The sequence below is a fragment of the Oncorhynchus nerka genome, linkage group LG20 (assembly GCF_034236695.1).
Source record: "Oncorhynchus nerka isolate Pitt River linkage group LG20, Oner_Uvic_2.0, whole genome shotgun sequence".
Lineage (NCBI taxonomy): Eukaryota > Metazoa > Chordata > Actinopteri > Salmoniformes > Salmonidae > Oncorhynchus > Oncorhynchus nerka.
This window is the reverse complement of record NC_088415.1, coordinates 92,113,761-92,129,326: the sequence shown is the minus strand read 5'-3', so window position 1 is coordinate 92,129,326 and position 15,566 is coordinate 92,113,761. Positions and strand designations below refer to the sequence as shown.

Genomic DNA, 15,566 nt, shown 5'->3' with positions numbered 1-15,566 from the left:
GGAGGGGCGGAGGGAAGGGTGGAGGGAGGGAGGAGGGGCGGAGGGGAGAGGGGGGGGGTGGAGGGAGAGAGGGAGGGCGGAGGGAGGGGCGGAGGAGGGAGGGACGGAGGGAGGAAGGGGTTGTGTGGAGGGAAGGGTGGAGGAGGGAGGGAGGGGCGGAGGGAAGGGCGGAGGGAGGAATGAAGGGTGGAGGGAGGGAGGGAGGCAGGGAGGGGAGGAGGAAGGGGTGGAGGGAAGGGTGGAGGGAGGAAGAGAGGGTGGAGAGGGGGGCGGAGGGAGGGAGGGGGCGGAGGGAAGGGAGGGAAGGGTGGAGGGAGGGCGGAGGGGAGGGAAGGGAGGGATGGGCGGAGGGAGGGAGGGGCGGAGGGAGGGAGGGAGGGAAGGGTGGAGGGAGGGAGGGAGGGAAGGGGTGGAGGGAGGGAGGGAGGGGCGGAGGGAAGGGTGGAGGGAGAGAGGGAGGGAGGGGCGGAGGGAAGGGTGGAGGGAGAGAGGGAGGGGCGGAGGGAGAGAGGGAGGGGTGGAGGGAGGGGAGGGAGGGGAGGGAGGGAAAGGAGGGGCGGAGGGAGGGTGGAGGGAGAGAGGCGGAGGGAGGGGCGGAGGGAGGGTGGAGGGGAGGAAGGAAGGGTGGAGGGAGGGAGGGAGGGGCGGAGGGGAGGAAGGGTTGGGTGGAGGGAAGGGGTGGAGGGAGGAAGAGAGGGTGGAGGGAGGGGGGCGGGGAGGGAGGGGGTGGAGGGAAGGGTGGAGGGAGGAAGAAAGGGTGGAGGAGGGTGGAGGGAGAGATGGAGGGGCGGAGGGAGGGTGGAGGGGGAGAGAGGGAGGGAGGGGGGAAGGAGGGTGGAGGGAGGGATGGAGGGAGGGAAGGGTGGAGGGAGGAAGGAGGGGCGGAGGGAAGGGCGGAGGGAAGGGCGGAGGGAGGGTGGAGGGAGGGAGGGATGGGCGGAGGGAGGGAGGGGCGGAGGGAGGGAGGGAGGGAAGGGTGGAGGGGAGGGGCGGAGGGAAGGGTGGAGGGAGAGAGAGGGAGGGGCGGAGGGAGGGGGGGGAGGGAAGGGTGGAGGGAGGGAGGGCGGAGGGAAGGGTGGAGGGAGAGAGGGAGGGAGGGAGGGAGGGGCGGAGGGAAGTGGGGTGGAGGGAGGGAGGGAGGCGGAGGGAGAGAGGGAGGCGGAGGGAGAGAGGGGAGGGCGGAGGGAGGGGCGGAGGGGAGGCGGAGGGAGGTGGAGGGAGGAAAGGAGGGGCGGAGGGAGGGTGGAGGGAGAGAGGGAGGGGCGGAGGGAAGGGTGGAGGGAGGAAGGTGGGGGAGGAGGTGGAGGGAAGGGTGGAGGGAGGAAGAAAGGGTGGAGGGAGGGTGGAGGGAGAGATGGAGGGGCGGAGGGGAGGGTGGAGGGAGAGGGAGGGTGGAGGGAGAGAGGGAGGGAGGGGAGGAGGAGGGTGGAGGGAGGGCGGGAGGGAAGGGTGGAGGGAGGAAGGGAGGCGGAGGGAAGGGGGGAGGGAAGGGCGGGAGGGAGGGGTGGAGGGAGGGAGGGATGGGGCGGAGGGAGGGAGGGGCGGAGGGAGGGAGGGGAGGGAAGGGTGGAGGGAGGGGCGGAGGGAAGGGTGGAGGGAGAGAGGGAGGGGAGGAGGGAGGGAGGGAAGGGTGGAGGGAGGGAGGGGAGATGGAGGGAAGGGTGGAGGGAGAGAGGGAGGGAGGGAGGGGCGGGGGAGGGAAGGGTGGAGGGAGGGAGGGGCGGAGGGAGAGAGGAGGGGCGGAGGGGGAGGGAGGGAAGGGTGGGCGGAGGAGGGGCGGAGGGAGGGAGGGGGGAGGGAGGAAGGGGTGGAGGAGGGAAGGGGTGGAGGGAGGGAGGGAGGGGGCGGAGGGAAGGGGCGGAGGGAGGAAGGAAGGGGGAGGAGGGAGGGAGGAAGGAAGGGGTGGAGGGAGGGAGGGGTGGAGGAGGGAGGAAGGGTTGGGTGGAGGAAGGATGGGAGGCGGAGGGAGGGAGGAAGGGGTGGAGGGAGGGTGGAGGGAGGAAGAGAGGGTGGAGGGAGGGGGCGGAGGGAGGAGGGTGGAGGGAAGGGTGGAGGGAGGAAGGAAGGGTGGAGGGAGGGTGGAGGGAGAGAGGGAGGGAGGGGGCGGAGGGAGGGTGGAGGGAGAGAGGGAGGGAGGGGCGGAGGGAGGGGGAGGGAGGAAGGAAGGGTGGAGGGAGGGAGGGAGGGGCGGAGGGAAGAAGGGTTTGGTGGAGGGAAGGATGGAGGCAGGGAGGGGAGGGAGGAAGGGGTGGAGGGAAGGGTGGAGGGAGGAAGAGAGGGTGGAGGGAGGGGGAGGAGGGTTGGGGGAGGGTGGAGGGAAGGGGTGGAGGGAGAGAGGGTGGGAGGGAGGGGGCGGAGGGAGGGTGGAGGGAGGGCGGGAGGGAAGGGTGGAGGGAGGAAGGGAGGGGCGGAGGGAGGGAGGGGAGGGAGGGAGGGAGGGAGGAAGGGTTGGGGTGGAGGGAAGGGTGGAGGGAGGAAGGAAGGGTGGAGGGAGGAGGGGGGCGGAGGAAAGGGTGGAGGGGGAGTGAGGGAGGGGGGCGGAGGGAGGAGGAAGGGTGGAGGGAGGAGGGAAGGGTGGAGGGAAGGTGGGGGGAGGAAGAGAGGGGCGGAGGGAGGGTGGAGGGAAGGGTGGAGGAGGGGGTGGAGGGAGGTGGAGAGGCGGGAGGGAAGGGTGGAGGGAGGGAGGGAAGGAGGAGGGAGGGAGGGGAGGGAAGGGTTGGGTGGAGGGAAGGGTGGAGGGAGGAAGGAGGGTGGAGGGAGGGAGGGGGGGAGGAAAGGGTGGGGAGGGGAGGGAAGGGGTGGCGGAGGGAGGAAAGGGTTGGGATGGAAGGGAAGGGTGGAGGGAGGAAGGAAGGGTGGGAGGGAGGGGGGGGGTGGAGGGAGGAGGAAGGGTGGAGGAGGAGGAGGGGCGGAGGGAGGAAGGGTTGGGTGGAGGGAAGGGTGGAGGGAGGAAGGAAGGGTGGGGTGGAGGGAAGGGGTGAGGGAAGAGGGAGGGTGGAAGGGAGGGTGGAGGAGGAAGAGGAGGGTGGAGGGAGGGTGGAGGGGAGATGGAGGGGCGGAGGAAGGGTGGAGGGAGGAAGGAGCGGGAGGGAAGGGTGGAGGGGGAGGAAGGGGGAGGGAGGGAGGGGCGGGAGGAGGGTGGAGGGGAGGTGGGAGGGAGGGAGGGGCGGGAGGGAGGGTGGAAGGTGGAGGGAGGGAGGGAGGCGGAGAGGAAGGGGAGGGTGGAGGGGAAGGGTGGAGGGAAGGAGTGGAGGAGGGGAGGTGGGGAGGCGGAGGGTGGAGGAGGAAGAGGGAGGAAGGAAGGGGTGGAGGGAGAGGGGAGGAAGGGGAGGGGGGAGATGGAGGGAGGCGGAGAAAGGGTGGAGGGAGGATGGAGGGGAAGGGGAGGAGGGAGGGGGCGGAGGAAGGGTGGAGGGAAGGGTGGAGGGAGGGTGGAGGGAAGGGTGGAGGGAGGAAGAGAGGGGAGGGAGGAAAGGGTGGAGGGAGGATGGGGGTGGAGGGAGGGGGGCGGAGGGAGGGTGGAGGGAGAGAGGGAGGGAGGGGGGCGGAGGGAGGTGGAGGGAGGGAGGAGGAGGAGGAGGGTGGAGAGAGGAGGGAGGAGGGGGAAGGTGGAGGTGGAGGGAGGGGAGGGAGGGCGGAGAGAGGAAGGAGGTTGGGTGGAGGGAAGGTGGAGGCAGGGAGGGAGGGAGGAAGGGGTGGAGGGAAGGGTGGAGGGAGGAAGAGAGGGTGGAGGAGGCGGCGGAGGGAGGGTGGAGGGAAGGTGGAGGGAAGGGTGGAGAGAGGAAGGAAGGGTGGGAGGGAGGGTGGAGGGAGAGAGGGAGGGAGGGGCGGAGGGAGGGTGGAGGGAGGGTGGAGGGAAGGGTGGAGGGAGGAAGGAAGGGTGGAGGGAGGGTGGAGGGAGAGAGGGAGAGGGGAGGGCGGAGGGAGGGTGGAGGGAGAGAGGAGGGAGGGGCGGAGGGAGGGTGGAGGGAGGGGCGGGGAGGGAAGGGTGGAGGAGGAAGGGAGGGCGGAGGGAAGGGGGAGGGAGGGAGGGAGGGGCGGAGGGAGGAGGGGGGGAAAGGGTGGAGGGAGGATGGAGGGAAGGGTGGATGGAGGAAGGAAGGGTGGAGGGAGGGAGGGAGGGGCGGAGGAAGGGTGGAGGAGGAAGAGAGGGTGGAGGGAGGGGGCGGAGGAAAGGGTGGAGGGAGGATGGAGGGAAGGTGGAGGGAGGGAGGGGCGAGGAGAGGGAAGGGTGGAGGGAGGAAGGAAGAATGGAGGGAGGGAGGGGAGGGGCGGAGGGAAGGGTGGAGGAAGAAGGAAGGGTGGAGGGAGGGAGGGAGGGAGGGAGGGGGTGGAGAGAAGGGTGGGAGGGAGGGAAGAGTGGAGGGAGGCAGGGGTGGAGGGAGGAAGGAAGGGTGGAGGGAGGGAGGGGCAGAGGGAAGGGTGGAGGCAGGAATAGAGGGTGGAGGGAGGGGGGTGGAGGAAAGGGTGGAGGCAGGAATAGAGGGTGGAGGGAGGGGGTGGAATAGAGGGTGGAGGGAGGGGGGTGGAGGAAAGGGTGGAGGGAGGAAGGGAGGGTGGAGGGATGGGCGGAGGAAAGGGTGGAGGGAGGGAGAGTGGAGGGAGGGAGGGAGAGTGGAGGCCTTAACACCAGAACGCCAGCGTGTCCCCCAAATGTCACCCTATTCCCTATATAGGGAATAGGGTTCCATTGGGCTCTGGTATAAAGTAGTGCACTATACAGGGAATAGGGTTCCATTGGGCTCTGGTCTAAAGTAGTGCACTATACAGGGAATAGGGTTCCATAGGGCTCTGGTCTAAAGTAGTGCACTATACAGGGAATAGGGTTCCATAGGGCTCTGGTCTAAAGTAGTGCACTATACAGGGAATAGGGTTCCATAGGGCTCTGGTCTAAAGTAGTGCACTATATAGGATAGAGGGTTCCATAGGGCTCTGGTATAAAGTAGTGCACTATACAGGGAATAGGGTTCCATAGGGCTCTGGTCTAAAGTAGTGCACTATATAGGGAATAGGGTTCCATAGGGCTCTGGTCTAAAGTAGTGCACTATACAGGGAATAGGGTTCCATAGGGCTCTGGTCTAAAGTAGTGCACTATAGGATAGGGTTCCATAGAGGTAGTGCACTATACAGGAATGGGTTCCATAGGGCTCTGGTCTAAAGTAATGCACTATATAGGATAGAGGGTTCCATAGGGCTCTGGTATAAAGTAGTGCACTATACAGGGAATAGGGTTCCATAGGGCTCTGGTCTAAAGTAGTGCACTATACAGGGAATAGGGTTCCATAGGGCTCTGGTCTAAAGTAGTGCACTATACAGGGAATAGGGTTCCATAGGGCTCTGGTCTAAAGTAGTGCACTATATAGGATAGAGGGTTCCATAGGGCTCTGGTATAAAGTAGTGCACTATACAGGGAATAGGGTTCCATAGGGCTCTGGTATAAAGTAGTGCACTATATAGGATAGAGGGTTCCATAGGGCTCTGGTATAAAGTAGTGCACTATACAGGGAATAGGGTTCCATAGGGCTCTGGTCTAAAGTAGTGCACTATACAGGGAATAGGGTTCCATAGGGCTCTGGTCTAAAGTAGTGCACTATATAGGATAGAGGGTTCCATAGGGCTCTGGTATAAAGTAGTGCACTATACAGGGAATAGGGTTCCATAGGGCTCTGGTCTAAAGTAGTGCACTATACAGGGAATAGGGTTCCATAGGGCTCTGGTCTAAAGTAGTGCACTATACAGGGAATAGGGTTCCATAGGGCTCTGGTCTAAAGTAGCTCTGGTATAAACTATATAGGGAAGAGGGTTCCATAGGGCTCTGGTCTAAAGTAGTGCACTATACAGGGAATAGGGTTCCATAGGGCTCTGGTATAAAGTAGTGCACTATACAGGGAATAGGGTTCCATAGGGCTCTGGTCTAAAGTAGTGCACTATATATGGAATAGGGATCCATAGGGCTCTGGTCTAAAGTAGTGCACTATACAGGGAATAGGGTTCCATAGGGCTCTGGTATAAAGTAGTGCACTATACAGGGAATAGGGTTCCATAGGGCTCTGGTCTAAAGTAGTGCACTATACAGGGAATAGGGTTCCATAGGGCTCTGGTCTAAAGTAGTGCACTATACAGGGAATAGGGTTCCATAGGGCTCTGGTCTAAAGTAGTGCACTATACAGGGAATAGGGTTCCATAGGGCTCTGGTCTAAAGTAGTGCACTATACAGGGAATAGGGTTCCATAGGGCTCTGGTCAAACAATGCAGTCCATCCACAATCAGTTGATGATTGGACTTAGACAAGTCGTAAATGCAACCAGGACTGATATTGTATCATAGCACTCACAGCCATCCAAGAAAACAACAAAAAATGTTGACATTTATCGTCTGTTTATACATATTGTAGAGACTATTTATACCAGAAATTGGTATACAAGCCGTATAAACTGCATTCATAATCATGTGACAATATTTCAGTTTGACAATAATTATATTACACACCTTCTGATATATCACATACCTTACTTTTATTTTCCTGCATAAGTCAAATCACGATTATTATACTTCCACTGCCAATCATTCCAATTAGACTGGTTTGAAATTCTCCCTGACTAATATGGCTGCCATTATTCACCCCATTCTGGAACTGGTTTATGAAAAATGCCCCTCTAGTAATTTAATAGGATCTCTACGGTTCAGACAAATCAGTACACTTGGTCCACCGGCTCGGAGTGAAGGTTCGAGCATGTGTGTGTGTGTGTGTGTGTGTGCGTGCGCGTTCTTGTGTTTAGTATACAACTTATTATTAGGACTCACCAGCACACTTGGTCCTGGCCCTGAGAGGAGGCCCGGGGGCCCCAGTCCCTCCATCCAGGGGCCTGGTCAACAGCACACTGATCTCATAGTCTGTGTCTGGTGTCAGGTGACCTATCTTATGGGTGGTCTTGTCCACAGGCTGCAGGTCATACATGGTCCCTGACACCGTACGGTACTCCACCTGGGAAAAAGGGTTGGAAGATATGTCCCAGGGATGTCCAATACAGGCCCAACACTTGATTTAATAATCCACTCATCATCAAGTGTCTGATGAGTAGAATCATGCAAAAACAAATGTGCATCTCTTTGGTTCCCCAGGACCAGTATTGGGAAATACTGCTATAGACACTATGGTGAATACTGCTATAGACACTATGGTGAATACCCGTATAAACACTATGGTGAATACTGCTATAGACACTATGGTGAATACTGCTATAGACACTATGGTGAATACCTGTATAAACACTATGGTGAATACTGCTATAGACACTATGGTGAATACCTGTATAAACACTATGGTGAATACTGCTATAAACACTATGGTGAATACTGCTATAGACACTATGGTGAATACTGCTATAGACACTATGGTGAATACTGCTATAGACACTATGGTGAATACTGCTATAGACACTATGGTGAATACTGCTATAGACACTATGGTGAATACTGCTATAGACACTATGGTGAATACTGCTATAGACACTATGGTGAATACTGCTATAGACACTATGGTGAATAAGGCTATAAACACTATGGTGAATACTGCTATAGACACTATGGTGAATAGACACTATGGTGAATACTGTATAGACACTATGGTGAATACTGACACTATAGACACTATGGTGAATACCTGTATAGACACTATGGTGAATACTGCTATAGACTATGGCATACTGCTATGGTGAATACTGCTATAGACACTATGGTGAATACTGTATAAACACTAATACTGCTATAGACACTATGGTGAATACTGCTATAGACACTATGGTGAATACTGCTATAGACACTATGGTGAATACTGCTATAGACACTATGGTGAATACTGCTATAGACACTATGGTGAATACTGCTATAGACACTATGGTGAATACTGCTATAGACACTATGGTGAATACTGCTATAGACACTATGGTGAATATAAACACTATAGACACTATGGTGAATACTGCTATAGACACTATGGTGAATACTGCTATAGACACTATGGTGAATACCTGTATAAACACTATGGTGAATACTGCTATAGACACTATGGTGAATACTGCTATAGACACTATGGTGAATACTGCTATAGACACTATGGTGAATACTGCTATAGACACTATGGTGAATACCTGTATAGACACTATGGTGAATACTGCTATAGACACTATGGTGATAGACACTATGGTGAATACTGCTATAGACACTATGGTGAATACTGCTATAGACACTATGGTGAATACTGTATGGTGAATAAACACTATGGTGAATACTGTATAGACACTATGGTGAATACTGCTATAGACACTATGGTGAATACTGCTATAGACACTATGGTGAATACTGCTATAGACACTATGGTGAATACTGACACTATGGTGAATAGTATAAACACTATGGTGAATACTGCTATAGACACTATGGTGAATACTGCTAGACACTATGGTGAATAAACACTATGGTGAATACTGCTATAGACACTATGGTGAATACTGCTATAGACACTATGGTGAATACTGCTATAGACTATGGTGAATACTATGGTGAATACTGCTATAGACACTATGGTGAATACTGCTATAGACACTATGGTGAATACTGCTATATAGACACTATGGTGAATACTGCTATAGACACTATGGTGAATACTGCTATAGACACTATGGTGAATACTGCTATAGACACTATGGTGAATACTGCTATAGACACTATGGTGAATACTGCTATAGACACTATGGTGAATACTGCTATAGACACTATGGTGAATACTGCTATAGACACTATGGTGAATACTGCTATAGACACTATGGTGAATACTGCTATAGACACTATGGTGAATACTGCTATAGACACTATGGTGAATACTGCTATAGACACTATGGTGAATACTGCTATAGACACTATGGTGAATACTGCTATAGACACTATGGTGAATACTGCTATAGACACTATGGTGAATACCTGTATAAACACTATGGTGAATACTGCTATAGACACTATGGTATACTGCTATAGACACTATGGTGAATACTGCTATAGACACTATGGTGAATACTGCTATAGACACTATGGTGAATACTGCTATAGACACTATGGTGAATACTGCTATAGACACTATGGTGAATACTGCTATAGATACTATGGCTATAGACACTATGGTGAATACTGCTATAGACACTATGGTGAATACTGCTATAGACACTATGGTGAATACTGCTATAGACACTATGGTGACACCTGTATATGGTGAATACTGAATACTATAGACACTATGGTGAATACTGCTATAGACACTATGGTGAATACTGCTATAGACACTATGGTGAATACTGCTATAGACACTATGGTGAATACTGCTATAGACACTATGGTGAATACTGCTATAGACACTATGGTGAATACTGCTATAGACACTATGGTGAATACTGCTATAGACACTATGGTGAATACTGCTATAGACACTATGGTGAATACTGACACTATGGTGAATAGACACTATGGTGAATACTGCTATAGACACTATGGTGAATACTGCTATAGACACTATGGTGAATACTGCTATAGACACTATGGTGAATACCTGCTATAGACACTATGGTGAATACTGCTATAGACACTATGGTGAATACTGCTATAGACACTATGGTGAATACTGCTATAGACACTATGGTGAATACTGCTATAGACACTATGGTGAATACCTGATATAGACACTATGAATACTGCTATAGACACTATGGTGAATACTGCTATAGACACTATGGTGAATACCTGTATAAACACTATGGTGAATACTGCTATAGACACTATGGTGAATACTGCTATAGACACTATGGTGAATACTGCTATAGACACTATGGTGAATACTAGACACTGAATAGACACTATGGTGAATACTGCTATAGACACTATGGTGAATACTGCTATAGACACTATGGTGAATACTGCTATAGACACTATGGTGAATACTGCTATAGACACTATGGTGAATACTGCTATAGACACTATGGTGAATACTGCTATAGACACTATGGTGAATACTGCTATAGACACTATGGTGAATACTGCTATAGACACTATGGTGAATACTGCTATAGACACTATGGTGAATACTGCTATAGACACTATGGTGAATACTGCTATAGACACTATGGTGAATACTGCTATAGACACTATGGTGAATACTGCTATAGACACTATGGTGAATACACTGAATATAGACACTATGGTGAATACTGCTATAGACACTATGGTGAATACTGCTATAGACACTATGGTGAATACTGCTATAGACACTATGGTGAATACTGCTATAGACACTATGGTGAATACCTGTATAAACACTATGGTGAATACTGCTATAGACACTATGGTGAATACTGCTATAGACACTATGGTGAATACTGCTATAGACACTATGGTGAATACTGCTATAGACACTATGGTGAATACTGCTATAGACACTATGGTGAATACTGCTATAGACACTATGGTGAATACTGCTATAGACACTATGGTGAATACTGCTATAGACACTATGGTGAATACTGTATAGACACTATGGTGAATACTGCTATAGACACTATGGTGAATACTGCTATAGACACTATGGTGAATACTGCTATAGACACTATGGTGAATACTGCTATAGACACTATGGTGAATACTGCTATAGACACTATAGACACTATGGTGAATACTGCTATAGACACTATGGTGAATACTGCTATAGACACTATGGTGAATACCTGCTATAGACACTATGGTGAATACTGCTATAGACACTATGGTGAATACTGCTATAGACACTATGGTGAATACTGCTATAGACACTATGGTGAATACTGCTATAGACACTATGGTGAATACTGCTATAGACACTATGGTGAATACTGTATAGACACTATGGTGAATACTGCTATAGACACTATGGTGCATACTGCTATAGACACTATGGTGAATACTGCTATAGACACTATGGTGAATACTGCTATAGACACTATGGTGAATACTGCTATGGTGAATATAGACACTATGGTGAATACTGCTATAGACACTATGGTGAATACTGATATAGACACTATGGTGAATACTGCTATAGACACTATGGTGAATACTGCTATAGACACTATGGTGAATACCTGCTATAGACACTATGGTGAATACTGCTATAGACACTATGGTGAATACTGCTATAGACACTATGACACTATGGTGAATACTGCTATAGACACTATGGTGAATACTGCTATAGACACTATGGTGAATACTGCTATAGACACTATGGTGAATACTGCTATAGACACTATGGTGAATACCTGTATAAACACTATGGTGAATACTGCTATAGACACTATGGTGAATACTGCTATAGACACTATGGTGAATACTGTATAGACACTATGGTGAATACACTATGGTGAATACTGCTATAGACACTATGGTGAATACTGCTATAGACACTATGGTGAATACTGCTATAGACACTATGGTGAATACTGCTATAGACACTATGGTGAATACTGCTATAGACACTATGGTGAATACTGCTATAGACACTATGGTGAATACTGCTATAGACACTATGGTGAATACTGCTATAGACACTATGGTGAATACTGCTATAGACACTATGGTGAATACTGCTATAGACACTATGGTGAATACTGCTATAGACACTATGGTGAATACTGCTATAGACACTATGGTGAATACTGCTATAGACACTATGGTGAATACCTGTATAAACACTATGGTGAATACTGCTATAGACACTATGGTGAATACTGCTATAGACACTATGGTGAATACTGCTATAGACACTATGGTGAATACTGCTATAGACACTATGGTGAATACCTGTATAAACACTATGGTGAATACTGCTATAGACACTATGGTGAATACTGCTATAGACACTATGGTGAATACTGCTATAGACACTATGGTGAATACTGCTATAGACACTATGGTGAATACCTAGTGAATAGACACTATGGTGAATACCTGTATAGACACTATGGTGAATACTGCTATAGACACTATGGTGAATACTGCTATAGACACTATGGTGAATACTGCTATAGACACTATGGTGAATACTGCTATAGACACTATGGTGAATACTGCTATAGACACTATGGTGAATACTGCTATAGACACTATGGTGCATACTGCTATAGACACTATGGTGAATACTGCTATATAGACACTATGGTGAATACTGCTATAGACACTATGGTGAATACTGCTATAGACACTATGGTGAATACTGCTATAGACACTATGGTGAATACTGCTATAAGACACTATGGTGAATACTGCTATAGACATATGGTGAATATAGACACTATGGTGAATACTGCTATAGACACTATGGTGAATACTGCTATAGACACTATGGTGAATACTGCTATAGACACTATGGTGAATACTGCTATAGACACTATGGTGAATACTGCTATAGACACTATGGTGAATACTGCTATAGACACTATGGTGAATACCTGTATAGACACTATGGTGAATACTGCTATAGACACTATGGTGAATACTGCTATAGACACTATGGTGAATACTGCTATAGACACTATGGTGAATACTGCTATAGACACTATGGTGAATACTGCTATAGACACTATGGTGAATACTGCTATAGACACTATGGTGAATACCTGCTATAGACACTATGGTGAATACTGCTATAGACACTATGGTGAATACTGCTATAGACACTATGGTGAATACTGCTATAGACACTATGGTGAATACTGCTATAGACACTATGCTATAGACACTATGGTGTGACTATGGTGAATACTGCTATAGACACTATGGTGAATACTGCTATAAACACTATGGTGAATACTGTATAGACACTATGGTGAATACTGCTATAGACACTATGGTGAATACTGTATAGACACTATGGTGAATACTGCTATAGACACTATGGTGACCTGCTATAGACACTATGGTGAATACTATAGACACTATGGTGAATACTGCTATAGACACTATGGTGGTGAATACTGTATAAACACTATGGTGAATACTGCTATAGACACTATGGTGAATACTGCTATAGACACTATGGTGAATACTGCTATAGACACTATGGTGAATACTAGACACTATAGACACTATGGTGAATACTGCTATAGACACTATGGTGAATACTGCTATAGACACTATGGTGAATACTGCTATAGACACTATGGTGAATACTGCTATAGACACTATGGTGAATACTGCTATAGACACTATGGTGATAAACACTATGGTGAATACTGCTATAGACACTATGGTGAATACTGTATAAACACTATGGTGAATACTGCTATAGACACTATGGTGAATACTGCTATAGACACTATGGTGAATACTGCTATAGACACTATGGTGAATACTGCTATAGACACTATGGTGAATACTGCTATAGACACTATGGTGAATACTGCTATAGACACTATGGTGAATACCTGTATAAACACTATGGTGAATACTGCTATAGACACTATGGTGAATACTGCTATAGACACTATGGTGAATACTGCTATAAACACTATGGTGAATACTGCTATAGACACTATGGTGAATACTGCTATAGACACTATGGTGCATACTGCTATAGACACTATTGTGAATACTGCTATAGACACTATGGTGCATACTGCTATAGACACTATGGTGCATACTGCTATAGACACTATGGTGAATACTGCTATAGACACTATGGTGAATACTGCTATAGACACTATGGTGAATACTGCTATAGACACTATGGTGAATACTGCTATAGACACTATGGTGAATACCTGTATAAACACTATGGTGAATACTGCTATAGACACTATGGTGAATACTGCTATAGACACTATGGTGAATACTGATATAGACACTATGGTGAATACTGCTATAAACACTATGGTGAATACCTGTATAGACACTATGGTGAATACCTGTATAAACACTATGGTGAATACTGCTATATACACTATGGTGAATACTGCTAGACACTATGGTGAATACCTGTATAGACACTATGGTGAATACCTGACACTATGGTATAGACACTATGGTGAATACTGCTATAGACACTATGGTGAATATGGTGAATACCTGTATAGACACTATGGTGAATACTGCTATAGACACTATGGTGCATACTGCTATGGACACTATGGTGAATACTGCTATAGACACTATGGTGAATACTGCTATAGACACTATGGTGAATACTGCTATAGACACTATGGTGAATACTGCTATAGACACTATGGTGAATACCTGTATAAACACTATGGTGAATACTGCTATAGACACTATGGTGCATACTGCTATAGACACTATGGTGAATACTGCTATAGACACTATGGTGAATACTGCTATAGACACTATGGTGAATATACTGCTATAAACACTATGGTGAATACTGCTATAGACACTATGGTGAATACTGCTATAGACACTATGGTGAATACTGTATATAGACACTATGGTGAATACTGCTATAGACACTATGGTGAATACTGCTATAGACACTATGGTGAATACTGCTATAGACACTATGGTGAATACTGTATATGGTGACACTATGGTGAATACTGCTATAGACACTATGGTGAATACTGCTATAGACACTATGGTGAATACTGTATAGACACTATGGTGAATACTGTATAGACACTATGGTGAATACTGCTATAGACACTATGGTGAATACTGCTATAGACACTATGGTGAATACTGCTATAGACACTATGGTGAATACTGCTATAGACACTATGGTGAATACTGCTATAGACACTATGGTGAATACTGCTATAGACACTATGGTGAATACCTGTATAGACACTATGGTGAATACTGCTATAGACACTATGGTGAATACTGCTATAGACACTATGGTGAATACTGCTATAGACACTATGGTGAATACTGCTATAGACACTATGGTGAATACTGCTATAGACACTATGGTGAATACTGCTATAGACACTATGGTGAATACCTGCTATGGTGAATACTGCTATAGACACTATGGTGAATACTGCTATAGACACTATGGTGAATACTGCTATAGACACTATGGTGAATACTGCTATAGACACTATGGTGAATACTGCTATAGACACTATGGTGAATACTGCTATAGACACTATGGTGAATACTGCTATAGACACTATGGTGAATACTGCTATAGACACTATGGTGAATACCCCTATAGACACTATGGTGAATACTGCTATAGACACTATGGTGAATACCTGTATAAACACTATGGTGAATACTGCTATAGACACTATGGTGAATACTGCTATAGACACTATGGTGAATACTGCTATAGACACTATGGTGAATACTGATATAGACACTATGGTGAATACTGCTATAAACACTATGGTGAATACCTGTATAAACACTATGGTGAATACTGCTATATACACTATGGTGAATACTGCTAGACACTATGGTGAATACCTGTATAGACACTATGGTGAATACCTGTATAGACACTATGGTGAATACTGCTATAGACACTATGG

The 15,566-nt window shown here is 48.4% G+C and overlaps 1 protein-coding gene across 1 annotated transcript in view; it reads right to left on the bottom strand.

Moving 5' to 3' along the window:
* The window catches only part of LOC115127078 (receptor-type tyrosine-protein phosphatase mu-like), a 531,907-nt gene that overhangs the window by 353,666 nt on the left and 162,675 nt on the right, over window positions 1-15,566 (bottom strand). The window contains exon 8 of the mRNA XM_065006102.1: window positions 6,805-6,985. Coding sequence (XP_064862174.1) covers window positions 6,805-6,985 — 181 coding nt within the window. The remainder of the gene's footprint in view (window positions 1-6,804; window positions 6,986-15,566) is intronic.